Source organism: Pogoniulus pusillus, chromosome 18 (assembly GCF_015220805.1).
Source record: "Pogoniulus pusillus isolate bPogPus1 chromosome 18, bPogPus1.pri, whole genome shotgun sequence".
Classification (NCBI taxonomy): Eukaryota; Metazoa; Chordata; class Aves; order Piciformes; family Lybiidae; genus Pogoniulus; species Pogoniulus pusillus.
In genome coordinates this window covers 20,697,585-20,724,293 of record NC_087281.1, presented here as the reverse complement: position 1 = coordinate 20,724,293, position 26,709 = coordinate 20,697,585, and the positions used below count along the sequence as shown (strand labels likewise).

General features: G+C 42.0%; 1 protein-coding gene and 1 long non-coding RNA gene across 2 annotated transcripts in view; one reads left to right on the top strand and one right to left on the bottom strand.

Annotated features, from left to right (window-relative positions):
* Positions 1–25,010, top strand: part of LOC135183550 (uncharacterized) — a 31,260-nt gene extending 6,250 nt beyond the window's left edge. Inside the window, exon 3 of the long non-coding RNA XR_010305599.1 lies at positions 24,945–25,010. This is a non-coding gene — a long non-coding RNA (uncharacterized LOC135183550). The remainder of the gene's footprint in view (positions 1–24,944) is intronic.
* CNST (consortin, connexin sorting protein) overlaps positions 6,697–26,709 on the bottom strand; it is a 41,676-nt gene continuing 21,663 nt past the window's right edge. The window contains exons 5-11 of the mRNA XM_064158681.1: positions 26,413–26,499; positions 25,836–25,950; positions 24,519–24,540; positions 23,831–23,927; positions 19,658–20,523; positions 14,688–14,823; positions 6,697–12,712 (exon numbers count right to left, since the gene is read on the bottom strand). Of these exons, the coding sequence (XP_064014751.1) occupies positions 12,507–12,712; positions 14,688–14,823; positions 19,658–20,523; positions 23,831–23,927; positions 24,519–24,540; positions 25,836–25,950; positions 26,413–26,499 (1,529 nt within the window). The 3' untranslated portion in view covers positions 6,697–12,506. The remainder of the gene's footprint in view (positions 12,713–14,687; positions 14,824–19,657; positions 20,524–23,830; positions 23,928–24,518; positions 24,541–25,835; positions 25,951–26,412; positions 26,500–26,709) is intronic.

The window sequence follows — 26,709 nt, the reverse complement described above, 5'->3', positions numbered from 1 at the left end:
GCATAACTGACAGAGTCCTATCTACCAATGCTGAGAAGAATATTAAAGTTTGGGACCTCTCTGCCTCAGTTAAGCATTGATTTGCAAATCATCTGCAATCGAAGTGTTACTTATAATGCAAGCTACATAGTTGCCCACACAGAAACTGGCCAAGTAACAGGTGTAGAAGCTCCTCTCAAGGCCCAGAAACTGTGTCTGAGCTCCCTCTAGTGACCTGTGATGATTTCCTTGGCTCAAAGTTCCTCACCAGCTGCCATGTACTCATTGATCTAATGGTTACATAAAAATCCAAATCCAAATACTTTAAAAACAAATAAACAGGAAAAGGTTCTTTGTGCCTGTCCTGTAGCACTTCACATCAATTCTACTTCACAAATCTAAGTTCTTTTTGGACACTTCCATAAAAGTAGGAAAAAAAACAACAACAAACCAATTTTAAGGTGTTAGAGACAAGTTGAAATTAGATATTTTTCAAAGCACTTGCAAAACAAAAACAGTAGGCTTGAATACCTTCCTCCTGCCAATAACACAAATGTTTTCTAAACATAGTAGAGAGTATGGCAGAGGGCTGTTGCCATCATGAATGCAAAATGATGGTCAGAAATAAGGCTGGCATGCACATTTGCTCTTATCTTATACAGTAAGCAAATAGGTAAATCACTTTAAAAAATGCAGACTGATAGATAGTAGACTGAAGATGAGGCAGCAGTGTGCCCAGGTGGCCAAGAGAGCCAATGGCATCCTGGCCTGCATCAGGAACAGTGGGGCCAATAGGATGAGGGAGGTTATTCTTCCCCTCTACTCAGCACTTTGAGTACTGTGTCCAGTTCTGGGCCCCTCAATTGAAGAGAGATGTTGAGGTGCTGGAAGGTGTACAGAGAAGGGCGACAAAGCTGGTGAGGGGCCTGGAACACAAATGCTATGAGGAGAGGCTGAAGGAGCTTGGGGTGTGCAGCCTGGAGAAGAGGAGGCTCAGGGGGGACCTCATTGCTGTCTACAACTACCTGAAGGGAGGCTGTAGCCAGGTGGGGGTTGGTCTCTTCTGCCAGGCAACCAGCAACAGAACAAGGGGATACAGTCTCAAGCTGTGCTGGGGGAAGTCTAGGCTGGATGATAGGAGGAAGTTGTTGGCAGAGAGAGTGATTGGCATTGGAATGGGCTGCCCAGGGAGGTGGTGGAGTCACTGTCCCTGGAGGTGTACAAGAAAAGCCTGGATGAATCACTTAGTGCCATGGTCTGGTTGACTGGCTAGGGCTGGGTGCTAGGTTGGACTGGATGATCTTGGAGGTCACAGTATTGGTCTTTTCCAACCAGGTTGATTCTATGATTCTATGAGTCTACCTGTGGTAAATATTAAAAGCTTCTAGTTGTCCTTCTGACGAGATGCAGCAGGTGAAGCTGCAATGAGGACATTTCAGCATAAAAATAACTCATTAGGATTTAAGCATGTAAGTAACCTGGAAACAGTCAGAGATGCTCATCAGAATTACCAGTTACAGACAGCTGCTAAATCTGCAGGCCTGGTTCAGAGCACATTACAAACAACCGGGCATTTAGTCCCCCGCACAAATGAGGTCGGCGGATGGCACACGGCTGCGCACTGAAAGCGGCCAGGCAGGGCGGGTGGCTTCGCGCCGAGGCGCAGGCTCGTACCGTGCGGAGCTGCGGAAGCCACCCGCGGCGGCTGATCTCCATCTCAGGCTTCCGTCCTTCCCTGCACTCGCGTGTGAGCGGAACGCGGGCAGAAGCAGAGGGTGCCGTCACTCCGCGCAGTTCCGCGTCAGTTACAGCCGTGGGGCTGCCTCGCCGAAGGCAGGACAGCTCTCCCAGCTCTGCCGGCATTCCCGCCCGCTCGGCGTCCGGAGCGCCAGCGCTGTGCCCGGCGGCCGCAGAGCCAGCAGGTGGCAGCGCTCGCTTGTGTCGCCTCTGGCGTGTGGCACTTTGTCCTTCCTGTGCTCTGCTGACGTCTGAGCGCGGCCCCCGCCGACGAGCTCTGCCCTAGTTAGTCAGCTTTGCGTCCTGGGCGTCAGGGCTGTGGAGTTGCTGCTGTCTGCTTTAAGCGAGGAGAGAACAGGAAGAATCCAGAGAAGGACAAAGTGTGTAAAAGTGTCTGTTTTTGAAGCAGCAGCCTGGAAAGCAGCACTTGCTGTGCAGAGGTCCTCTGTCCTGAAATAAACATCTGAATGCTCGGGTTTGAGGTGTCTGCTTAAACCAGGTGTGTGTTTCACTCCTGAGCAACCTTCTCAGAGACTACAGTTAATTTGCTTTTTGTAGGAGCCCTCAACACTCTCAGGTCTCAGGCTACACACATTCCCCACTTTCTCTGTCTCCAAGGGACAGCAGGGAAGAGGGAAGGAGCGAACATGTAAATAATAATAATCTCTGCCAAGAAAAAGACTGAAGATGTAAACACAACTAGACTAAACACAATGAGAATGCACACTGGCCTCTTGCTTTAAACAAGGTTGTCTCTAGCTTTTCCCTGTGTTGTTCTTGAGCTGTGCCTAGAGCTCACTCCCTCTGTCTCCAGTCTCCACTTACGCCCTCTTCTAATTTGTGTCCTCTTTGCATTCTCTCTGGTGCACCTGAAAGTGCTGCATTTGCAGACAAAACTCAGACGACATGACCTCACAGTTGCCGATGTTTTACTGATGGGCAAAATGGGAGATGACATCTCTTCTGTTTGATGTGGCACCATATTACCAAGAATTCATTTTGATTCTGCACAAGTGTCTTTCAAAAACTGCAAGCACAATCTTTTTGCTTGCAATTAACCAAAAATGTCCTTCTTAGGTATCTACCTCAGATAACACTTGGAGGATCTCCAAGGACTTAAGGGTTAGGGCTTGATGCAAAACATCTTACTAAAGCTTTGCAACATCTGTTTTGCTGGCTAAATCGTTGATCTAACACTATGTTATGGGTATAAACAAATAATGTCTGTGTATGCTATAATGGACAAAAAATACTGACCCTGACATATTCAAACACAATGAATGGGTAGTAAAAACAATCAAATCTAATGAGGATGAGGCTTTTTATATCTAACCCATAGCTTCCTAAAACATTTATTTCTCCATAGCCACAAGGAGCAGTAATATTTTTTTAAAGAACTTGGAGTCTAGTAAGAATATACACTCATTAGTCAAGACTTCACAACTATTGGACCTGGGATAAAACATGAAATGTTGGAAATAAAACACACAGAGCAGGCCTTCAGCTCTGATTATCAATTTTCTAGGAGCAAGTGATTGCATAAAATATCTGAAATCTCAGCTAACATTGCGTAATCAGTTAGCAGCAGATAAGGATTCTGGGCTGCAAAAAGGATAGCTCTAAACAACCCTTAGAGGAGTTTCTCTCTCATTCAAATCCAAATGCCATGTCTGCAATGTTTTAAGTTTTATTTCCTCCCGTTCCCCTGGGCACCTTTTCTTTCTCCTAGGTTGACCTACCTTCACTACTGAATGCAGCTGCCTCTCTCCCACAGTCACAGTTCCTTAAAGCAGCTGAACAGAATGCCGAGACTCTGGGGGGTATGGATGGCATGAAGGTCTCCAAGGGCTGTTTCTAAATACCTGCTTAGAGGGGAAAACAGCATAAACATTTATAGTGAACATGTTATTACAAACTGCATTAATCACCAAGCAGCTCCAGGAATGTTGCTCTGTGAATCTTGCCACCATAGAAACCTCCTTGAGGCACTTGGGGAATTTGTCCAAGATTCCATAAAACTTCTGGCCAAGCAGCAACAGTTTGGACCTCCATCAAAATATCAAGCACAGTCAGAAAAAGATGAACTTACCAGAAGCCTACTAGAATTTATAACTACTAACAATTTAGCTTTCCTTGCCTAGACCAGAGGTTTATTCTAGCTCAACTGCCCAGGAAATTAGTTATGCATTGATGGAACCTGAACAGTTTTCTATTATAGGTGGAGCCAAAAAATTCATATGCATCACCCTGATAGCTGCAGTTTCTTGTCAAAGGTCAGTTTGGTCCAGTTAGGAGTTGAACAATTTGCTAAGACATTTCAAGGGAACTGAATTATCCTTCGAGGGGTGCCAAAGCAGGAGTCAGTGATCTAGAGGGGATGTCAAGGCAGGCAGGGCATGCAGAGCAAGAAGCTGTGAAGAATCATCCAGATAACCTGTTTTTACATCTTCCACTTTTGAAAAGGGATGCTCCTTCTGCACAGTGTACCAGAACCAATTACACAACATAGGCTTCAAACTTCTAATTATGGTGGATGCTTCTGCCTCAGTATTGCTGGAGGGAAACATTCATGCAATGAAGCCATGGTAACTGTGACAGCATCCACATGCTGATCAAATACCAATGCATGGGTAGATTTTAGAGTCATGCTTCTTGGTGCTCATTGCACCTTACAATTAAGAAGGGATCGTTGTCAAGGCTGTGTACAAACAAAATGCTTTAATGTGAAACAAGAAACTCTATGCAGAACGTTGTAACATTTATTAATACTCTGTAGCATACATGTTTAAAATGGCTAATTATTTTAAGGGACAAATGATGAAACTTCTGTGATAATGGAGAGTCTAATCTTTCATAACTGGAACTAGGTCAACAACAAATTAAATTACCCAGCCAGCATGAAAGAGATGAATTGCAGGAAAAGTCAAAGCTGCTATTAAAATAGATAACCCACCTGGAAGGGAAAACCCAGTAATATCTGGATGCCAGTGTCATGAAAAGGAACTACTTACTGTAGTAAGTATCAGAAGTGAAATTTACACCAGGATAGTAGGGTATAGAATCATAGAATGCACTGAGTTGCAAGGGTCCTTTAAAGTTTGGTCATCTAGTCCATGCCCCTTGCAGTGAGCAGAGATATCCCCATCTAGATCAGGTTGTTCAGAGCCTCATCAAGCCTGACCTTGCATGTTTCCAGGGATGAGGCCTCTACCACCTCCCTTGGCAACCGGTTCCAATGTGCCACCACCCTCATAGTAAAGCACTTCTTCCTAATGTCCAGTCTAAATCTACCCTTGTCCAGGTTAAAGCCATTTCCCTTATCCCATTGCTACATGCTCTTGTAAGCAATCCCTCCCAGTTTTCTTGTGGACCCCTGTCACAGGCAGTGGAAAGCAGTCTCCCCAGAGCCATCCCTTCTCCAGGCTGAACAATCCAGTACTCCAGATGAGCTATCTCTGCGGGATGGTGGGGCAGAATCGCATCCCTCGACCTGCTGCTGGTCATGCTTCTTTAATGCAGCCCAGGATGCAGTTGGACTTCTGTGAAGAACTTCCTCCTAACACCCAGCCTAGCATTCCTCCTAACATCCACAAGAACACTTGCCTCTCTGGCTGCTCTGTAGTGGGAAATCGTGGCTGTGAAAGGCCTCAGTACAGAGATAACAAAGTGCCAGACTGAGCTGGCAGCATGGGTGGGCTGTGCAAAGTTTGCTCTGCATTGCAAAACTCAGCCAGTTCACTGAAAATAGTGTTTCATTATCCTACTGCACGAGTCAATAGAGGTGACTCTCTTTGATGGGGCTGTTTTATAATATATGAGTCACTTACTGCTAATGGCCATCTATTTTGCCTTTCTAGGTAAACCATGGGCCATTACCCACCAGTGAATTGGCTCAGAAAAGCAATGCCCTATTTATAGAAACACGGAAAAGACAGTACATGGAGAAAAAAACAAACACTACCTTGCTTAATTTTCCTCTTTGAAAGCTTTCTCTTGGTTGAAGTCAATAATGTAAGAATGGAATGGGAAATAAAAAATATTATGAAAGGCATTTTGAGGGATGCCGAGAACATTTGAAATGATTTTCATCTTTCACGTTTCCAGACAGTGATGACAACATCCACCTTCTGGTCAAAACATTTCTGTGCCTCACAAGAACTTAATTTCTGCTGGCAGGCAGAATCTGGTGGTTGCTTCTTTCCACAGCACTTTGTTTCCTCACTCTTGGCACAGCAGTAGTTATTGTATGAAGCCCAGCAGAGCTGCAAGCTTGGGACTTGATTTTTTAAGTAGGGTTCTTGATAGGGCCTGCTCTGCTGAGAATTGTTACTTTCCTGGTACTTAACAAAGCAGGAGTAGTAAAGGTTAGATGGTGAAACATGAAGTGATTACAGACTGCCTGAGCCTCATTTTCTGATGGTAAGAGTTGCCATTATACTGTGTGTTTCTGTGTGGTCTGTTGATACAGTTTGCTTTAGTACATGTAAATAGCAACCAGCTATCATGGGGATGATGATACCAAGTACTAAAAACATTCTAAAATGGCATTTGGACTTAGGACTGCATACTAAAAAGGGAAATTATTGTCTTGAATCAGTTTTATTCCTTGAAATCATGACAAAATTTATGAGAAAAATATTTTTAATGGGTGTCTTCAAAGCTGTATGAAGTCCAAGATAATGTGAACAACAGAGTACTCATTTATCTTCCCTAATCAGTGTTGTCTTAGTGGGAAGCAGAACCAGGCAAAAGAGCAGAAGATAGGATTTTTAAGCTCTGGTCATGCTTTCCTTCTCCCTGCTATGTTACCTTGTGCAAACCACTTGAATTCCTCCTGCAGAGACACCTGCAAGGAGTTCAGCACTATTTTAACCATTGCTCTCTCTCTTCCCTGATGTCATTAAACTATTGAGCATTTTCCCTCCCTCCCCCCCATTTTTATAAAACCTGATTGGAAAAAAACAAACCATCACTGCTCAGTATCATTATCAGAAATAGTTTTAATCCTTCACCAGTATTTTTTAAATCATCTTTGACTAAAAGCCTTTATGACATTCATTCTGTAGCCTTTCTGTCCATAATATACTGCCTTTAGCTTTCAACAATCTTGAGAAGTTGTTTCCACTTGTGTAAATTTATAATGTATAAGGCTCAAATCTTTGAGTAGTCACCAAGAAATCTCAGTATAGAATTTTTCTGCTTGTAAGTCTTTTCAAATATACTCTTGTCTGTTAATTATGGTGGACCTTTTTGGAGCTACATTGCCAGTTACTATGATGGTAAGTACTAGTCTTACTGAAAAGAACTGTATAGATCCTCTGTGATTAAAACCTTTTGCTCTCTTCTTTTCTGCAAGCCCTCCTTTAGTGCACTGAATTCAGCTAGCTCAGGAAAAGTAGTGTGAAAATATTCTTGCTACTCTCATGGGCTCAGAGACTGTCTACCAACTTAAAGACTCAGACAGAAATGCCAGAACTATTAAGCTGTACAAGCATGAGGATTCTCAGCATGTGGCAAGCTTAGAATCATAGAATCAACCAGGTTGGAAGAGACCTCCAAGATCATCCAGTCCAACCTCTCCTCCAGCCCTATCCAGTCAACTAGACCATGGTACCAAGTGCCTTATCCAGTCTCTTCTTGAACATCTCCAGGGATGGTGACTCCACCACCTCCCTAGTATTTTAAACCTACCTATCTGAAGAAATCAGGGTTTGTGTGGAAGTTTTGTTTAGCTATTAAAGACAAACCAATCCACCCAGGAAAAACTACACCATCAAACCTTAATTTATTTGATACTAATTTTCCATTTTGGTTTGGGTTTGACCATGAAATTTTTATTGGAAGTACTGCTCATTTACTTGAATTTCACAGAACATATTCCCAGTCTCTTTTATACATGTAGAAATCACAGTACCCAAAAAAAAAAAGGTTCATTTATTTTCTTTGGGACAGTTTTTATTTGAATTTTTTTTGCTACAGTATTTAAATTACAAGCTTGGGTGATGGTTTCAAACACAGTTATTTACTCCTTTTGCTAAAGGATGCTTAAGTTCAATTTATTACAAATAGTTGCTAGTCCTTTCAGATGGTTTTGGTTTTACATTACAGTACAAAGTAGGCAAATGTTTTCTTGGAAGGGTAACATCCCTTTAGGTTATTGAGCCACAGAAGAATCTGCATTTCCAATCTCCTCTGCTTATTAGAAAAATAGCCCTTTACTCCTGAAAACCCTCAACAAGATTTCCCCCTTTTCCTTGGACTGCTGTGACCAGGGCTATGTGTTTTCAAAGTACAAAAGCAAAACTGTTGCAAAAGCTTTTAATCATGGGCTGTGTCTGGGTGACAAACTTCTGCTGGCGTATCTGGGCTGTGGACTGTCTGCTTCCTTACTGGCAGTGTTGTGAAAACAAGCCTGTGGTAAAGCATGGATATGCTACAGCACAATGCCTTTCTTGGGGTAGTCTGTTACTTGGTGTAAGGGTGTTGTAACAATTATGTCATCAGAAAGCTCTACTTGGCAGCCTATGCTGAATCATAGAATCAGCCAGAATGGAAGAGACCTCCAAGATCACCCAGTCCAACCTAGCACCCAGCCCTAGCCAGTCAACTAGACCATGTCTCTAAGTGCCTCATCCAGGCTTTTCTTGAACATCTCCAGGGATGGTGACTCCACCACCTCCCTGGGCAGCCCATTCCAATGCCAATCACTCTCTCTGGGAAGAACTCCCTCCTAACATCCAGCCTAGAGCTCCCCCGGCACAACTTGAGACTGTGTCCCCTTGTTCTATTGCTGGTTGCCTGGCAGAAGAGACCAACCCCCACCTGGCTACAACCTCCCTTCAGGTAGTTGTAGACAGCAATGAGGTCCCCCCTGAGCCTCCTCTTCTCCAGGCTAAAACACCCCCAGCTCCCTCAGCCTCTCCTCATAGGGTTTATGTTCCAGGCCCCTCAACAGCTTTGTCACCCTTCTCTGGACACCTTCCAGCACCTCAACATCTCTCTTGAATTGAGGAGCCCAGAACTGGACACAGCACTCAAGGTGTGGCCTGACCAGTGTTGAGTACAGGGGAAGAATAACCTCCCTTGTCCTACTGGCCACACTGTTCCTGATACAGGCCACGATGCCATTGGCTCTCTTGGCCACCTGGGCACACTGCTGGCTCATCTTCAGCCTACCATCTACCAGTACCCCCAGGTCCCTTTCTTCCTGGCTGCTTTCCAGCCACTCTGTTCCCAGCCTGTAGTGCTGCTTGGGGTTGTTGTGGCCAAAGTGCAGAACCCTGCACAATCCTGGCCACAACAATCTACATCAAAAGTCTGGTTGGTTTTGTTTTATTGTGAGAATCTCTACAAAATAATTATGCTCAAAGAGTAAACTGGAAGGGGGGTGGGGTGTTCCTAGTGGAGTGCTGCAGGTGATTTAGTGACCACAACTTCTTTGAAGGTTCACTGTTAGCCTGAAATCCAGTCTTATTTTAATAAATTGCTCTTAGCTATCAGTCAAGTATGGAATCATTCCCTCAGTTTTCCTACCAACTACAAATGGGTTTATACTGGTGTCAGATGTTTCCCCTGCTATTAAGCAGGTGAGCTATAAGGATAGTGGTAGGAAACAAGAGTTAAACCTTATGACACAAATGGGGTTAAAGTGCACAAAGTTTTCCCCCTCTGCTTTCTTCCTCCTAATAATAATATTAGCTGTTGCTCAGTATTATTTTATATCAAAATACTCATAAGAGGAGTAACTGTTCAAATCAACTACTTCTTTTAGCCTGGATTTCCCTGACTGTAAGATCCCAACCCCTCAGCTCACCCAGGCAGAAGCAGTATCACCACAAAGAGAAAAGAGCACATAGGAAGGCCAACATTAGGCCTACCTGCACACTCTCTCAACACAAACCAGATTTGTTACCTTGCTTGCTCTAAGTTTGATGATGCACTACCACACAAAATATTTGCACTAACAGAACTGTCACACAAAGCAAGAATTAGTACCAGCAACTTTCTATAAAGGAATGCCAACAGAAATTAGATCCAGATTCAACCACTCAGTTGCAACTGAGGAGTGAGCAGCTCAGATCAGGAGCTGGGCAGCCTGTGCATATGGATCCCTTCTGCTCCTTCAAATCCTAAGAGACTTTGCAGGCATGGTACAATGGTATAGGCTGGGAAGGCTGGAGAGATGCTCCAGGTTACAGCACAAGTGTAAATAGTTGAGTTACACAGAATGCCAAACCACTCATTCTTCATCAGGTATGTTGGTAAAGTGGTACTCAACCTCTTCATGATCTTCTTGTAGGCAATTCTGCTGATACTGGTCAGTCTTTGCAGTGGGAATATAGCACAAAGCAGACCTACCAGGATTTGGACCACCAATTTTAAACTGAATTGCTCATTAAAAATTGCTTTGACTTTAAATAGCTTTACAGTTATAAATAAAATAATTAATTTAAAATAGTTTTAATTAAATGAACCTAGAAGTAGAGGACCTTTGATGTCCACATCTGATATACTTCTGAATAAATAGTTCTATATATATATAAATATATATATATATATACCTCTTGACTTTTTTTTGGTGATGAAGTGCACAAAAACTTAAGATTTTTAAGCTGAAATGAACAGTTTTCTCTTTAGGAATAACCTTAATATCCTGAAACACTCAATGCAAAGTTACAAACCCCCAAAATATATTCTACTACACAGTCACTATAAATACATATTTAAACTGAATGCATGCTTTTTAATAACTCTGGAAATTACCAAAAAAAAAAGGAGAGAGATTATTCTTAAAGGAAAAAACTGAATAAATAAGCAAACCCAGACTTCAAATAATAAACTGAACCAGCCAGTAACACTTTAAAATAGAAAAGTGTCTCTCCCTTTCTCCTTTAGATTAGCCCAACATTAAAATACTCTGAGGACAACAAAAAAAATATACCAAACTAGCATTCTCAAATGTCATTCTGAAAAAGCAACAGTTTTCATTCATTTGGGCATTTAAAATTTGCCAGTTTAATATAAAGCTGCACATGAGGCTCCCTAAGGTATAAATAAACTAAGCTTTCACAGTGAAAATGAACAAAAATAAATCATACATGCAATTTATTGTAGGAAAAAGGAAAAAAAAAGTGATTTTAACTTCCACTTTAAAAACCTGTTAAGTATAACAGTGCATTAGGAACAATCAAGCTCACTTGAGGGACAATTTGCTTGCAAATGGCAGAAAGCATGATCACTTACTCTTAGAATTCTGAGCAGTTATCTCAAAGATTTCATTTCATTTCATAGTATTTTACAAAATAATATTCTAACCTGAACACACTGCCTCATACAGCATTAGTAAGCAGGAAATCATGGTGTGGAGTGGACTTCTCAAACTTTCTCTTTCTGGAGGCGTGGAGTTGTTTCACACTAACACCATCAGCAGGGCTAGGTCGTTGTGCTCTGTGCAAGGACAGTTGCCAGATTTGACCAGAGTGTGGGACAAAGGCCTGTGTATCTCATTCTCACCTTCACAGTCATGTCAGTATTCCTCTCACATACCACACAAAGAGGGGCTGAGCACCAAGTAATAGAAATAACCATTTAAAAGGACTCTTTGACCTGATTTACCTTTGTTTGTATAAGTTGATAGAAAAATTACAGATTTTACAATACAGAAACACAAAGCAAATAGATGCAAATGTGCTTTATCTGCTGGAGTGAGTGCCCTGGGCTACTAACATGTTGCAGATCAGCAGTGAGCCTCTGAATCTCTTCTCATGGACGTGTCCCACTTTTACATAAGCATTTGCTTACTGAGAGAGGCTGCAGCCACACAGTTCAGCGATCCTGTGTACTCATCTGGGATGAATCAGACAAAAACCCTAACTGCAATAAATATTCACAGACAAAGGCAAGGATCATTATTCCCCATTTATGGAGGAGAAACTGAGGCACAAAGTGATTACTGCAAGTCAGTGATAGCTGAAAAGACAAACCAGTTACCCCCACACCTGCTTCCAGGTGCTTTAAAATTGGCCAAAGCCACTTTACTGTTTAACACAAGTAAGTTACTAAACATTTTACTTTTGTTTCTGTGTTTAGTGAGACCAATGATGTCTTTCTTTTTTAACCCTTCACTTCAAAACCAGCCCACAAAACAGAGTAAAGTTCCAGGAAATTTAGTGAAATCTGCCAGCAGATTTATCCCACTCATGGTATCCACCAAAAGTTGCAAGATACGGGGTCAGCCTGTTAATCACCAAATGGGGGCTCTGTAAATGCTGCTGCACTCTTCTCACTCCACCCAAATAATTACACGGCTCACCAGGAGAAATAAAATGGAGAAAAGCAGAAAGACATAGAAGAAAAAGAATGTTTCCATAAAACACAGACTTATTGCATGATAGCTGGAGGCAACACCTTTGCACAAACAGGTGTAAATTAAAGCTGTCCTTTTAACAAGCTTCCAGAGATTGCTTACACGATGCATGGCAATGGGAGAGCAAACAGAAGACAGTCAATTTTCTTCTTTCTTCTTTGCTTTCTCAAGCTGCCAAAAAGCTACTTGCCTACGCTCAAAAGGGTGAAGAGAAGAACTTTTTATTCTTCCTTACCACACTGCTACAGCTTAAGATGTGAACACTTTGCCACCTGATTGCTAAACTATAATTTTCTTGATTTCTAAGTAAGAGCATAAGTACACCATCAGGTGGCAAATTTGGAGAACCTGAAATCAGAATTTTTTTCTACCCTCTCAGGTAAGCATTGGTGACCTCTCAGTGTGCTGTTTCTGCCCATTCCAATTACGAGAAGGCTATCCAGTGTTTAAGTTCTTCCATACGATGCAGTATCTGGGTGTAATAGAAATCCATATTGGCTGCAAAATCAGTACACACAGGGGATTCCATGTCACCAAAGGTGCAGTACAGTGCAGTTCCTCCAATGCTAAGGAAAACAGTTGCTATGCACAGCAGGATCAGCAAGATACAGGATCCACCCGCCACTTCATCTGCAAATGTAAGAGCAGAAAAGGTGGAAAAGGATGGTTTACAAAGCAGTATGAGCATGCATGAGGATCTTGAGACAGGTTTTTACCATGAATAGGTCGGGAGGAGCTGTATGTTTCTCTACAGTCTTTTCAGAAACCTAAATAATTGTATAGCTTCGTTTCTGCAACCTGTATACCTGTCTTTGATGATGTCACTTATGAGGATGTTACACAGTGAAACAAATCCACTTAACTATGAGGATGTTGCACAACCAAAGCCTTCCCTCATTGAAATAGTTGAAATGAAACAAAATGAAAGCTTTGAAACTGAAACAAATGGAAACCTTCCTCCTTCCTTTGTACTGACACTGACTGCACTGCCATGAACTGTTTGTGTTCAGTCTCATGTTCTGACTAAAGGATAAAGATAAACCTTCAGGGTAGGCTAATGGGAAGGGTTACTGAACGTTTCAGCTGTCCTGCAGTAACTCTTTTCATGATTGCTTATTCCAGAGTAAGAGCAACAGAGAGGCTTATAGAGGTGCTGCTGCATCCTCACAACCTTGTTTGTCCTTGGTAACTTGTATGCAAGAACAACATCTGCATCATCTGTCAGACTGAACAGGCTATAAGAAAGTTTTTAAACACCCTTCACTCTACATCAGGGAGAAGAAATGGGGGAACAGAAGAAATAAACAAAAGACATTCAAGCACTTTTTCTGTGTGTTTGAAATCAGATTTTAAACAATAATAAACAACTTTCCTTTTGAATCACTAAATCATTGTGGGGGGAATCAATGAAGAAACTCAGATTTTATTTAAAATATAGATTATTTTAAAATAATTTCAAGAAAAAGATGAGATAAATTCCCTTTTGGACAGTGAGTGGATTTTCTTTTCAGTGTATGTGACACACTTAATACACTTTCAAGCATTAAAGACCTCCATTAATACCATTTAGTGGCTGGCACACTGTAGATATTGAAAGTACTATCATTAGTAACTGAAAGTACTTGAATAATCAGAGAATCAACCAGGTTGGAAGAGACCTTCAAGGTCATCCAGTCCAACCTAGCACCCAGCCCTAGCCAGTCAACCAGACCATGGCACTAAGTGCCTCATCCAGGCTTTTCTTCAACACCTCCAGGGACGGTGACTCCACCACCTCCCTGGGCAGCCCATTCCAATGCCAATCACTCTCTCTGACAACAACTTCCTCCTAACATCCAGCCTAGATTTCCCCCGGCACAACTTGAGACTGTGTCCCCTTGTTCTGTTGCTGGTTGCCTGGCAGAAGAGACCAACCCCCACCTGGCTACAACCTCCCTTCAGGTAGTCATAGACAGCAATAAGGTCTCCTCTGAGCCTGGAGATCTTAAACTCTGAGAAAGCATAACAAAATGTTACATTGTATTACTTGTGAGGTTATTTAGCCCATTGGGAAGGTTGTAAGGTGTTTAGCCACATTTAATGACAGCTAGCAAATGTATAATGATATTTATGTATTTAATGTAGCTAGCAAATATATAAGGATGTTTAATTATAAAGGAAGGTTAAAACTCAATGCCCTCTAATCCCATGGTCTCTTAGAAGAGTTGGAAAGCCACCTGTGGACAAAGCACAACAGACTGCTTTGTTTTGCATCCCTCTTTGCCTACAGGGATTAGATTTAGGGAGAAAGTCTACATCTCCCATCTCTAAATATTAATGAAAGAACATCTGTTAGATGTCATTCACATTCAGCCAGAGGAAAAAATCTGTGGCTTCTGTCTCAACCTAGTTTTAAAACAGAAGTGTACTCATTTAATCCTTCTGTAGCCTTCTTGTCCAAACCTGGTACGGAATGATTTTCACTCACCTTCACTTACTACCTGAGTAAGTTTTAAAAAGCCAAGACTGTATGTACAATGAGTGCCTACTTTGCTAATGTGAACAGAAAGAACAACATCATTTGCACCCCAAAAGTGCACCACATGAACTAGCAGTTTCAAATGACCTTGATCCAATGTGTCTTCCGTCTCTTGGAATCGCACTCTTCTCTTTGTTTGCCTTTGCTGGACTTGAGCAACTGGCTTTCCTTCCCTGTCATCTCTCTTCTTTAGTATAGACACCAATCCTTCTGCTGGGGCAATCTATCAGAAAAGACAGCGAGTGGCACAGGAGATGTGAGAAATCCAAGCATGAGATCTACATAACAATGACTTTAAGGAGGAAATGAGTTAACCAATTAAAAGATGTTTTCCACTCTGCTTTTCTTAAACATTGCAGCACTCATGAAATGCCCTTCTTGAATATATCAATTCCTTAAAATGTGGGGCAGCTGCCAAATCATTCTGCTGAGCACTACTTGCTCTTAACTGCTGTAAAAGTGAAATACACATACATTTCTTCTTTGGATAATACTTAAGTTTTCACTGCAACAGTTCCTTTGTAAGCTCACATTATTAAATCACATGGATCAGAGCAGTGGTGAGGAGGGTTTATGTCAAAAGCACCAACAGCAGAGGGCAAGAAGAAGTCAATGACACAGTGCTGCTGCCTCTCCAAAGACATAATCCTGCAGAGACTATCAAATACTTATTGTGAGATTAATTTTCCAGCATTGCAATTGGTTTCCCAGAGTGGACCACAAGCCACAGTAGGGTCACAAAACCAAAGAGAGATAATACCAGGGGAAAAACGTCAATGCTCTGGATAGATTCCAGCTCCACAACATAATAAACTCTCTGGATATAGCAGCAGTTTGGAATTCTTTTCCCTACAGGCTGGTCACCCAAACAGCTTGCACAAACAGCAACACAGTCAACAAGTCAATAAGCCAAATGTGCTAGTTAGAAGCAAGCTGGAATGTTTTGGTAAAAGAACTTGATAACAGGCAGTGGAATGAAAAACATGGTGTCTCCTTCTCTCACAGTTATGCTGAGAACTCTGGGAAGAAGAAAGACTTTTTCTCCATTTTGTCTTCTTCTTCTACCTTTGCCTTCAGACCTAGACACATCTCATTAACCCTGCTCCTACTAACCTTGCTCCCTAACCTCTTGGCTGCACCTCTCTTCTTCCTGAGAACTGGGGTAAGGTTGAGAGGGCCGGGGGAGGTGTTGGGGTGGTTTGAAAGCCCCTCCTGGGGACCTTGGTTTCTGGGAGGGGAGTTGTGCTTTTGTATTGTTTATCCTTTGTATATTTCTGTATATAATTGTATATAACTGTATATATTGTAAATAGCTGCTTGTAAATTCTGCTAGCTGTAAATAAATTGCTTCATCTATATTCCCAGGGTCCGTCTGAGTTAGCTGGGGCAAATACAAAGTGTGGGGGGGCGGGTAAGAGCCCAAACCATCACACCAAAACTTTGCTTTCCTTTACTACAGCACTTGGCTTAGCTGCAACAGCATATTCTAAAGCCATAATAAGATGTTACTGCAGCCTGAGCAGTTTGTAATTTCCCAATCAGAGAAAGCAGAGGAAGTATTACAAGAAAAATGTTTTCCTAAGCAAGCAGTTCCTGGTGTGCTAGAAATAAGCAAAAGCCAAAAGAGGAAGCATATTTAGATATGCCTTTTTTAATCTTAGCTCATATTTACCTGGGCAAGGATCTTAGTCATGTCTTCATAAATCTGAGTAGCACTTAAACCCCCTCCCCCCACTTATTTTGTAGATCAGCAATAATGTTACATTGAAAAGTAATCTTCAAACATTTGTGACACACATAAGAAAACATACTGCACTTTCAACTGTTTGCAACTCCTCTATGTAGATGATCCACATGGCCATAATTTTCACAGAACCTCAAAGTCTTCCAAGTAACACTCTAGTTGCAAACCACTGACTGCTTAACTCTTTCCACAGTCTAATGAAGTTGGAAGACCATGCACAAACAAGAATTTGCAATGCAACTGTAAAAGCTGTAGAAAAACAGAAAACAAGTGACATAACTCACACCCCTAAAGTTGCTTTGTGCCACAAGCTTACACAAGGCATTGATGCATGCTGTTGTCAGAGAGATGGTGCATTGAACACAGCACAATGCAGAGCACAATCCAATAGGCACTGCACCAATTACAGCATTTGGCATTTGCAGCTCTTGCACTGCTAAATTTGCCAATTACATTTGCAGGTCTCTAGCCTGAGTGTATTTTTACAGTCCTCAACTGCACAGTGTTGCCCTGAACACCTTACTGAGTTGGTCACTGTGGGTATATGCCCAGGCCCTACAGTTTGTCCCAAAATCATAGCTGAAAGGATCGCTGCAGTCCTCCTTCCAGGGTCTAGCAGTTTGTCCCAAAATCACAGCTGAAAGGATCTCTGCAGTCCCCCTTCCAGGGTCATTCCAACCTTCTATTTTATCTCAACTCAGCACTTCTGAGCTTGTGTACTCTCGCCTCTCCATGGCTTATGTTCCAGTGTAGAATAGAATCATAGAATCAACCAGGTTGGAAGAGACCTCCAAGATCATCCAGTCCAACCTAGCACCCAGCCCTAGCCAGTCAACCAGACCATGGCACTAAGTGCCTCACTACATTTAATGTTACTATTTCCAACAGATCTCTGCCACACTTCTTTTGATATTCACTTCCCATTTTTATTACCAGCTCAAGAGCTTTCATGGATTGTTTAAAGAAAAAAACTACTACTTACAAAGTAGAGAAAGCATGGAGGTGTGGTTTTTAACATATGGAGGGCTACTATTAGGCACAAATGAACCAGAAATAATAGCCCACGAGTGTCTCATCAGAACAGACAGCTACACTGGGGTGAGGTTTCTACTGGTAAAGTTAAATTAGCCTTGCGGATCTGCCATGAAAATTCATCTTGCCACCCAGAAAATCAACACTTAGGCTTCCTTGTTGTGACAAGGAAAGGGGATTGTGTAGGAGTGCATTAATATGACTATTTATTTGGGAGGGTGGAGATGCAATGACATCCTTCAAAAGAGCAGATTATTTTGAGCTTCTGTGCATGGCATTGCTTTCACAAAGAGGATCGAGGGCTCCCCTTGCACCACCCAGGCGGCAGGCTAGCTGTTGCTTGGCATGTTTGCCAGTGCTTTGGACTGCACTTGACAGGAATGCTGCCCAGGGATGGCAGGGCATTTGTACTGGTCTGCTGTGAAATTAGTATGTGGTCATCCGTTCTGCAAGTGGTCATTTCAAACTGGGACACTTCATTTTGTCTGCTGGTGTTTGCTAGTTTTTGAATGAGTGTGTCACAAGCTATGCCTTCTCCAAGCTTAGAACCAGAGGGCTACCATTGAGAGAGTGATTTGCCTTTGGAATGGGCTGCCCAGGGAGGTGGTGGAGTCACTGTTCCTGGAGGTGTTCAAGAAAAGCCTGGATGAGGCATTTAGTGCCATGGTCTAGTTGACTGGCCAGGGCTGGGTGCTAGGTTGAACTGGATGATCTTGGAGGTCTCTTCCAACCTGGTTGATTCTATGATTCTATGACAGGATTATGCGGAAATGTTTCAGTGATTACAGTTCTGTAAAAGGCTTGCAAGGAAAGTCTTGCCACAGTGAAGTTCACTTACTTTTCCTGGCAGCCTACATGGCTGCATTTTGGATTTACTTCTAAGTGTACAAAGAAGTAGTTGACACAGAACTGGTTTTCTGCTCTAAACATCTTTTGCTCAAAAAGGGGGAGCAAGGACTTTTGAATTTGCAATAAAATCAGTGTGGCTAGTGTTCCTCTCCTGTCATGATAAAAAGCCACAGACCATATATCCACAAACGTCCCCTTTATGTGATCATAGAATCAACCAGGTTGGAAGAGACCTCCAAGATCATCCAGGCCAACCTAGCACCCAGCCCTAGCCAGTCAACCAGACCATGGCACTAAGTGCTTCAGCCAGGCTTTTTTTGAACACCTCCAGGGACGGTGCCTCCACCACCTCCCCGGGCAGCCCATTCCAATGCCAATCACTCTCTCTGGCAACAACTTCCTCCTAACATCCAGCCTAGACTTCCCCCAGCACAACTTGAGACTGTGTCCCCTTGTTCTGTTGCTGGTTGCCTGGGAGAAGAGACCAACCCCCACCTGGCTACAACCTCCCTTCAGGTAGTTGTAGACAGCAATGAGGTCCCCCCTGAGCCTCCTCTTCTCCAGGCTAAATGAGCCCAGCTCCCTCAGCCTCTCCTTGTAGGGTTTGTGTTGCCAAGGGATGTTGTACCGTTAAATGCATTTAAAATAGAGATGAACTAAGAAGCTACCTTTTAATAAGTTTTCCTCCTCCTCCAGCATCTGGAATTATATAATTTCACAGCAATCTCATTTTTTTTTCTCATGTAAAGAAAAAGCTTTTAAGGTCTTATGGTTGCAAATATATCAAAACCAGTAGACAGATAAAGCAAATGCCATCATACACTCTAAAATAACAGAAGTCCCAAAAGCAGTAAGTCTATATTTTCAGAAGAGTAACTTAGACAATAAAGCACTAATCTCTTCTACCCTATCAGCAGTGCTTCAGAAAGGTGGGTTCAGGCTTTGAAGGTCTTTCTTGGAGGAATGAAAGTGCCTAAACTTGGCAAAACTAGAAGGCTGTGAATTCGTACACAGAGTTGATTACCTCTGTAGTTCTCACCTATAAGGAACAGGTACGGGAATGCAGCCGTTATTTTATGTCTAGAAATGAACCACATGTTACATCACAGGCACATACATAGATTTCTGAAGTGAAGTTGTGATCTAACAGGAACTGTCAGGCCATCTCCTAACAAAAAAAAGTGTTCAAACTCATAGGCAATTTCAACCTAACTTTTAGAAACACAGAACACTGCTGCACAAGGAGTCAGTCAACAGGCTAAAAGAAACTTTTCTTTCCCTGAATTAACTCAGAACAATTAGATAGGTATAGATTAATTTTCAGATTAAAAAGAGTAATATATAAAGAGATATTAAACACGTTTTGAAGCTAGCAACATTTAAAATACTTTGAGATAAACATGGAAGGTTTTATAGGATTCACATTATTTACCTCTGCAATCTCTATCCTGCTTGCAAGTTCATCAAGAGAAGAAAAGCTGTCATCTAGTGATAAAGCTTCCAGTGAGCTGTAAGATGCTCGTTCAGGTGAAATATCTGGAATAGTGTCAAAGTCCTTTTGGTTTTCAAATGATTCTTCAGTGTCTACTATGGTACCATTTAAAAATCTGAGAAATAAATCTTCTTGTTCTTCATTATTTACCTTCTTCTCCTGACCTGTTGTTCTCTGTATTTCCTGGCATAATTGTGAATGAGCAGTACATTCATGCTCTGACACTTCATTGCACCCAGAGCATACATTTGATACAGTCCTGTTCTGTAAAGGCTTTTCATCATCATCATGCTGTTTCTGTTGCTGCTTCAAATCACTATCTCCAAGCTGGCCACTAGCAGTTTCTGAAGAGCCAGGAGCATGTTTTGATCTGAGCAGACTTCCGTCAGCTTGCACATCTTTATCAGCAGGAAGCAAATCAGCAGGCATAAAATCAGCATCTGTTAAAACCAGTGCCTCTACCATTGGCTCAGGAGGCAGTTTCAGTCCAGGCTTCCCAGCTGTGCCTTCTATTTTTTCCGCATCCTTAGGGAGCTGTCTTTCCCTTAGCTGCAAACTGTTATCTTTACCGGCATTCCCAAATGATAAACAGCCTGAAGAAGGCCGGCCCACAGTCCCTGTGGACTGGGTGTGTGGCTCCAATGTTGATTCAGCACTGCAGTGCTGCTCCTCCATGTGGTCTTTTCCTGCAGCGACCCAAAGGCTTGCTGCCTCTGTCCGTCTCTCGAGTCTGTTCTCACCTAGAGAACTCGTGCTCAGCTGTTTATCTTCTTTCTTTGGTCCACTGCCAGGACAAGTTTCAGTACCTAAGTGCAACAGGAAAAACAGTTCCAGTGTTTTTAAATGATTCAGAGCATCAGCCAGGGGGAAAGAGTATACTGTGATTTGATAACGTTGTAATTTAATGCTTTCAAATACACTCCCATACAGTGCAGGTATATTTTATGCTCCAGTCAAAGTAAAAGTTCCATCAGTAGTCTGAAAAGCTGACCCCTGATTCAGCAGAGTTTTTGCATACATTCTTGCAGGCAAAGCACACATTTTAGTGTCCTCCTGAAGAGAGTTACTCCCATACTTCAAGCACAGAATGTATGTATCTTTCCCAACAACCACATTTCTTCTAAAGCATATTTTACAGGAGTGCATCTCACAAAAGCCTGGAGTTGGGACAAATGCTTTTAATTACACAAAATTCTATTTTGCTACTGATGTATCTGTCATACAGGATGATAGATGCATTTCCTACAAAGAAGATGAAGTCATACTGATGTAATACATTTTAAAATGAATTATTTTAAGTGGGTAACTAGCCCCCCTGGTTAATGTTGATTTAAATATCTCGTTACAGTATTTTTCATAATGGACTGCATAAAAATATGTTGCTTCTTGGGATACACAGAATCATAGAATCAGCCAGGTTGGAAGGGATCTCCAAGATGATCCAGTCCAACCTAGCACCCAGCCCTAGCCAGTCAACCAGACCATGGCACTAAGTGCCCCATCCAGGCTTTTCTTGAACACCTCCAGGGACGGTGACTCCACCACCTCCCTGGGCAGCCCATTCCAATGCCAATCACTCTCTCTGCCAACAGCTTTCTCCTAACATCCAGCCTAGACTTCCCCCGACACAACCTGAGACTGTGTCCCCTTGTTCTGTTGCTGGTTGCCTGGCAGAAGAGACCAACCCCCACCTGGCTACAGCCTCCCTTCAGGTAGTTGTAGACAGCAACGAGGTCCCCCCTGAGCCTCCTCTTCTCCAGGCTGCACACCCCCAGCACCCTCAGCCTCTCCTCATACGGTTTGTGTTCCAGGCCCCTCACCAGCCTTGTTGCCCTTCTCTGGACACCTTCCAGCACCTCAACATCTCCTGAACTGAGGGGCCCAGAACTGGGCACAGTACTTACGGTGTGGCCTGATCAGTTCTGAGTACAGAAGATATATATATATAAAAGTTAGTTTACATATTAAAAAACACCCAACAATTGAATGCAGTTTATTTCTGTATTTTTCTTATCTGAAACTTCAGAGAGAAATGAGGGGAAATCTACATAGCTCATCAATTCACCTACTATTGGCATGATCAAAGGACTAGGTGGTTAGCCCAAATTGCCAATAAAAGTATCAAACATTAGCCATGTGAGAAGCTCAAAGTCCAGTGTCCCCCTTTAGGCTCATGAAGAGTGAAAAGGGGTATTTATTTAGAATTAGAACACCAAAGCCAGCTAGCTCTGATGGAAACTATTTTTTATTCCATACTTCAATAAAAATGAAGACTAAAAATTACCGGTAGGGACTACTGTTATGCAGTGAGAGTAATAACCTCAAAGAACAAATTCATACTTCTAAAACCCACTTGTTTTGCATTGTTGTGGTCATAGCAAAAAGCAGAAAAGTCTTATCAATACATTAACAAAGTGATCAGGCAATGCTCTTATTAACTGTGTAAGTTTTCACAATGACTGAAGATCTCTATGCTGATCTTGTCTTTCCCTACTTGCTAAAAACCTACTTGCTAAAACCCTACTTAAAATCTGAGCAAATTCCTGAGCCTGTTACATGAAACAGGGTCCTATTCATTAGTTTTTAAATTAAAAGTCTGCATTAATTCATTGTATTGAACAACTTTATTAAATTCTTAACTATTTCCATTTCAAAGGGTAATGAAATGTAAAGGTAGCATATTAAAGACAGGCTTGGAGATTGAAGGAGAGAGTATCTATCTCAAAAGGCAGGAGAGAAAAATCAGAACATTAACAGAAAGGGTATTCAGAACCTAACTTCTGTAAAACACTGAAAGAAGAAATGGGTATGAGACAGGGACTTTTAGCCAATTAGACACAGCTAAGTAGATAGCTGAAGGGATTTGTAACAGGATACTGAGCCTTTCACATACAGGTCAGGAGTTCAAACACAGCCTGGATTATTGGTACAAGATTTTGTTACCATCTGTCATTTTTTTGTAGTGGATACCCCTGCATTACAACAGGCACCAACAGCCCCAGTTCCTACAAAGATTAAATGGAATGGGAAATTAAATCAAATTCTTTACCATAAAAGGTGGCCCTTGAGCTCAAGACTCTTAATAAGAAAGTAATAAATGTTCCTAACACTGTTATCTAACTACAGATGTACAGGAAGGGAGATGTAATGATCATTGCTACATTCCATATCAAAATTTCAGCAGCTTTCAGTCTTTTCTTTATGCCTACTTTGATACATCTGCTTCAGACAACTCATGCCCACTATCAGTTCAAGACAGGGCAAATAGTTGAACACTTAACCAGAAAAGATGCCTTTTCCTACTGGAATCATAGAATCAAGCAGGTTGGAAGAGACCGCCAAGATCATCCAGTCCAACCTATCCCCCAGCCCTATCCAGTCAACCAGACCATGGCACTAACTGCCTCAGCCAGGCTTTTCTTGAGCACCTCCAGGGACAGTGACTCCACCACCTCCCTGGGCAGCCCATTCCAATGGCAAATCACTCTCTCTATGCCCATCAACATGACAGTGTCTACTGAAAATTTTATCACAATGAAGGCACTCACAGTAATTTAAGAAAGATTTGTTTTGTTTTGTGTTCCCTCCCTACCCCAAACAGAGTTATTTTAAAATCAATACTTGCTTGGGTCATACAATAAATCTGTAGTCACCACTTTTAAAGTCCTGTTAATCCAAGGCAGCCTAGCAGACAGAGTACTGACCCGTGGCATTCTACCAGTGGAGAATCCACACTTCTCCATCTTTGTCCCTCTTCCCATTAAAAAGAAAATGTCCCAAATGACCTAAATCAAAACAGACTATCAGCTGTTTCTCTCCACTTTAGAAACAGGTCTGTATGTACTCACTGCAAATTTAGGCTAAGGATTTGATTAACTACATCATTTCATTAGAAAAGGTTTCATGAAACTCATGAATTTGATTATCTTTAGGTAACACTAAGGCAATTAAGGCATTCAGTCAGAAGCTGAAGAAATTTTAATGGATGTAGGATATATCAAATCTCTCCAGAAAGGAAAAAGTAACTGAACAGACCACTCTTGCATGGTAAAGTCCATTGTGCAGTTGCAGAAAAAAGTAAAAACAAACACATGCACATACTCACTCACCCACCTGACTTCAAAGCAGTTGCTTCTCTTTCCTTTAAACTTTTTGATTCCGTTAGCTGAAGCAAATAACTGCTTTCCCGTGTATTTTCTGCAGCTACTAGCTGTAAAATATAAGCATAAGAGTAAAATAATTACACTTCCTGTAATTTTTGGAATTAAACAGGCACTCTGTGGCTTTCTGAGACATCCAAATTTTAAACAGTTTCTATACTTAGAATCATAGAATTAATCAGGTTGGAAGAGACCTCCAAGATCATCCAGTCCAACCTAGCACCCAGCCTTAGCCAGTCAACTAGACCATGGCACTAAGTGCCTCATCCAGGTTTTTCATGAACACCTCTAGGGACGGTGACTCCACCACCTCCCTGGGCAGCCCATTCCAATGCCAATCACTCTCTCTGGCAACAACTTCCTCCTAACATCCAGCCTAGACTTCCCCCAGCACAACTTGAGACTGTTCTGTTGCTGGTTGCCTGGCAGAAGAGACCAACTCCACCTAGCTACAGCCTTCCTTCAGGTAGTTGTAGACAGCAACGAGGTCAGCCCTGAGGCTCCTATTCTCCAGGCTAGATAACCCCAGCTCCCTCAGCCTCTCCCCATAGGGTTTGTGTTGGAAGATTCTATTTAACAGTATTAGAATATATTTATTATCAATCTTTGACAAAGCAGAATTCAGTTGAACTATTGCTTACCTTATTTTTGGATGCCTGGGGCCTGCAGCAGCAAAGAAAAAAATGAAACAACTTAGTTGCAACATTCCTCATAGCAAATGTCATAGAAATCTTGTAAGCCTTTGCTCTGCTCTAACATTAGCACACAGTTCTCATACTGAAACAGTGTCAGCATGCTATCATCCTTTTGACCACAGATCTGTACCATATGTGAGTATTTAGAAAGTCACTTAGCCCTAACATTGCTCCATGTCATTGAGAAAGCAGTCAAAAGAAAATTTACATATCAAGCAATCTAAATTCCTGTAAAACTTTATGCTCAGGAGAAATTCTAGCAACTTTAAAAATCATGTAAGGACTCAGTATTGGATAGTATTAAAACTACTGTTCACTGTAACAGACTGGGGAATGGAAAAGATCCCACAAAACCTATTTCTCTCTCCACAGTGTTTACACTGGGACACGTTCTCTGGCTGCTGTGAGGTACAGCAACTCTCTCTGATTCCACTGGGATTCACAGGTAAGTCTGCACATTGGTTTAAGCTGCTTTGTGGCCTGAGTGGGTTACACCAGTGACGAGTGCTGCAGGTTTATTACCAACTGGAGCCAATGGCAGCCAAATGGTATGCCACAACTGACACTACGAATGAGTTCTTTTCCATTCCCATAGCACCAGAATGCAGGCCACAGTTTGCTTTTACCTGGAGAGGTGCCTAATACACCTGGAATTGACTGCTCCAGAGGTGGAAACACAGACTCAGTGTTTGCCATGGAGTGACCTAGACTGTGCTGGAACAGGGTGGAGCTCCTGGACAACTGATGACATCATTGTGTGGGGCAACATGGTAGATGTTACTTATAAGAAAGGGAAGAAAATAATGCAGATTCTTCTGAAGGCTGTGTTTGCTATAGAGCAGACAAAGGTCCAGGGACCTGCACAGGAGATCCAGTTCCTAGGGATAAATGGCAGGCTGGGTGTTGCCAGATTCCTATAGATGTCATCAACAAGATTACAGCTATGTCTGCACCCAGCAATAAGGAGGAAAGCCAGGCTTGCTTGCATGTCCCAGACAACAGTTTGACTGTGAGCCCTCTCTATCAAGTGACTTGGAAGAACAACAATTTTCCATGGGTCCTGAGCAGTGACAGGCCTTTGAACAAATCAAACAGAAGACTGTGCATCCATTAGCCCCCTGGCCAGTCTGGGCAGCGCAAGATGTACAAGTGTGCTCTATGCTGCACCTGGGAAGAATGGTCCTACATGGAGCCTGTGCCAGAAAAGATGAGAGTTGCACTAACATAGCAGTACCAGGAAAAGTAGTATTGTCTTATGCTTACTGTTGATGTGAAGAGCACATTCTAGTAAGCTTTTCCAGCTCTTCAACGCTCAGTTCTTTAGCTGAATTCCTCACTGTTGTTACTGGACTAGGAACTGCTGTTTTCCATTTTCTTTCTGAATTAAAACAAAGTAAATTTTACCCAAAGTATTAATAGTATTTAATGTACATAAAACATAACTGAAAATAATTAACAGAGGAATATTGTCAGCTCCTCTGTGTGTGGTCTACAACCTTGCTCCAAACTACTCAAAAAAAAAGCACTGTGTTTTTTCTCAACACACTTCAATTCCATCACATTGGAGTCACCAATTCTAGATCAAAAATAAGCTCCAAACTGTGGATCGATCAAAGTCTCAACTAACAGAATAATGAATGAAAAACCATTTGTACCTTTTAATGAACTCTGTGAAAAGAAATCTAAAGCAGGAATACTTCCAACAACCTCAGAAAAATTCTCATATACATGTTGCTTTTTGCTAGGTAGCATTTTTAAGCTGGCAAAATGCATACTCTGTTATGCAGAAATACAAACCAAACTGACTTTCTCTGACCATGGTAGTTTAGCCTGCACTCACCCCACTGCTCCTGTATGGAAGAAAGATTTGCAAGCAGCTGCTCATGGTACAGTCGTTCAAGCTGAATGAACTTCATTGCCTTCTCATCTGAAGGGAAGGTTAAAGAAGAATGCACACACATGTGGACATGTTATCATTCACTTGTATTTTGCATTGTATTTGAAAATGCAAATATTATGGACCTGCAATCTGACATAACTGAATCAAAATGAATAATGGCTAGCTAGTGTGCTAGTGTGAGCCTAGCTAGAATGTTTTGGTGAGAACTAGATGACAGGGTGTGAAAGGAAAGCAAGG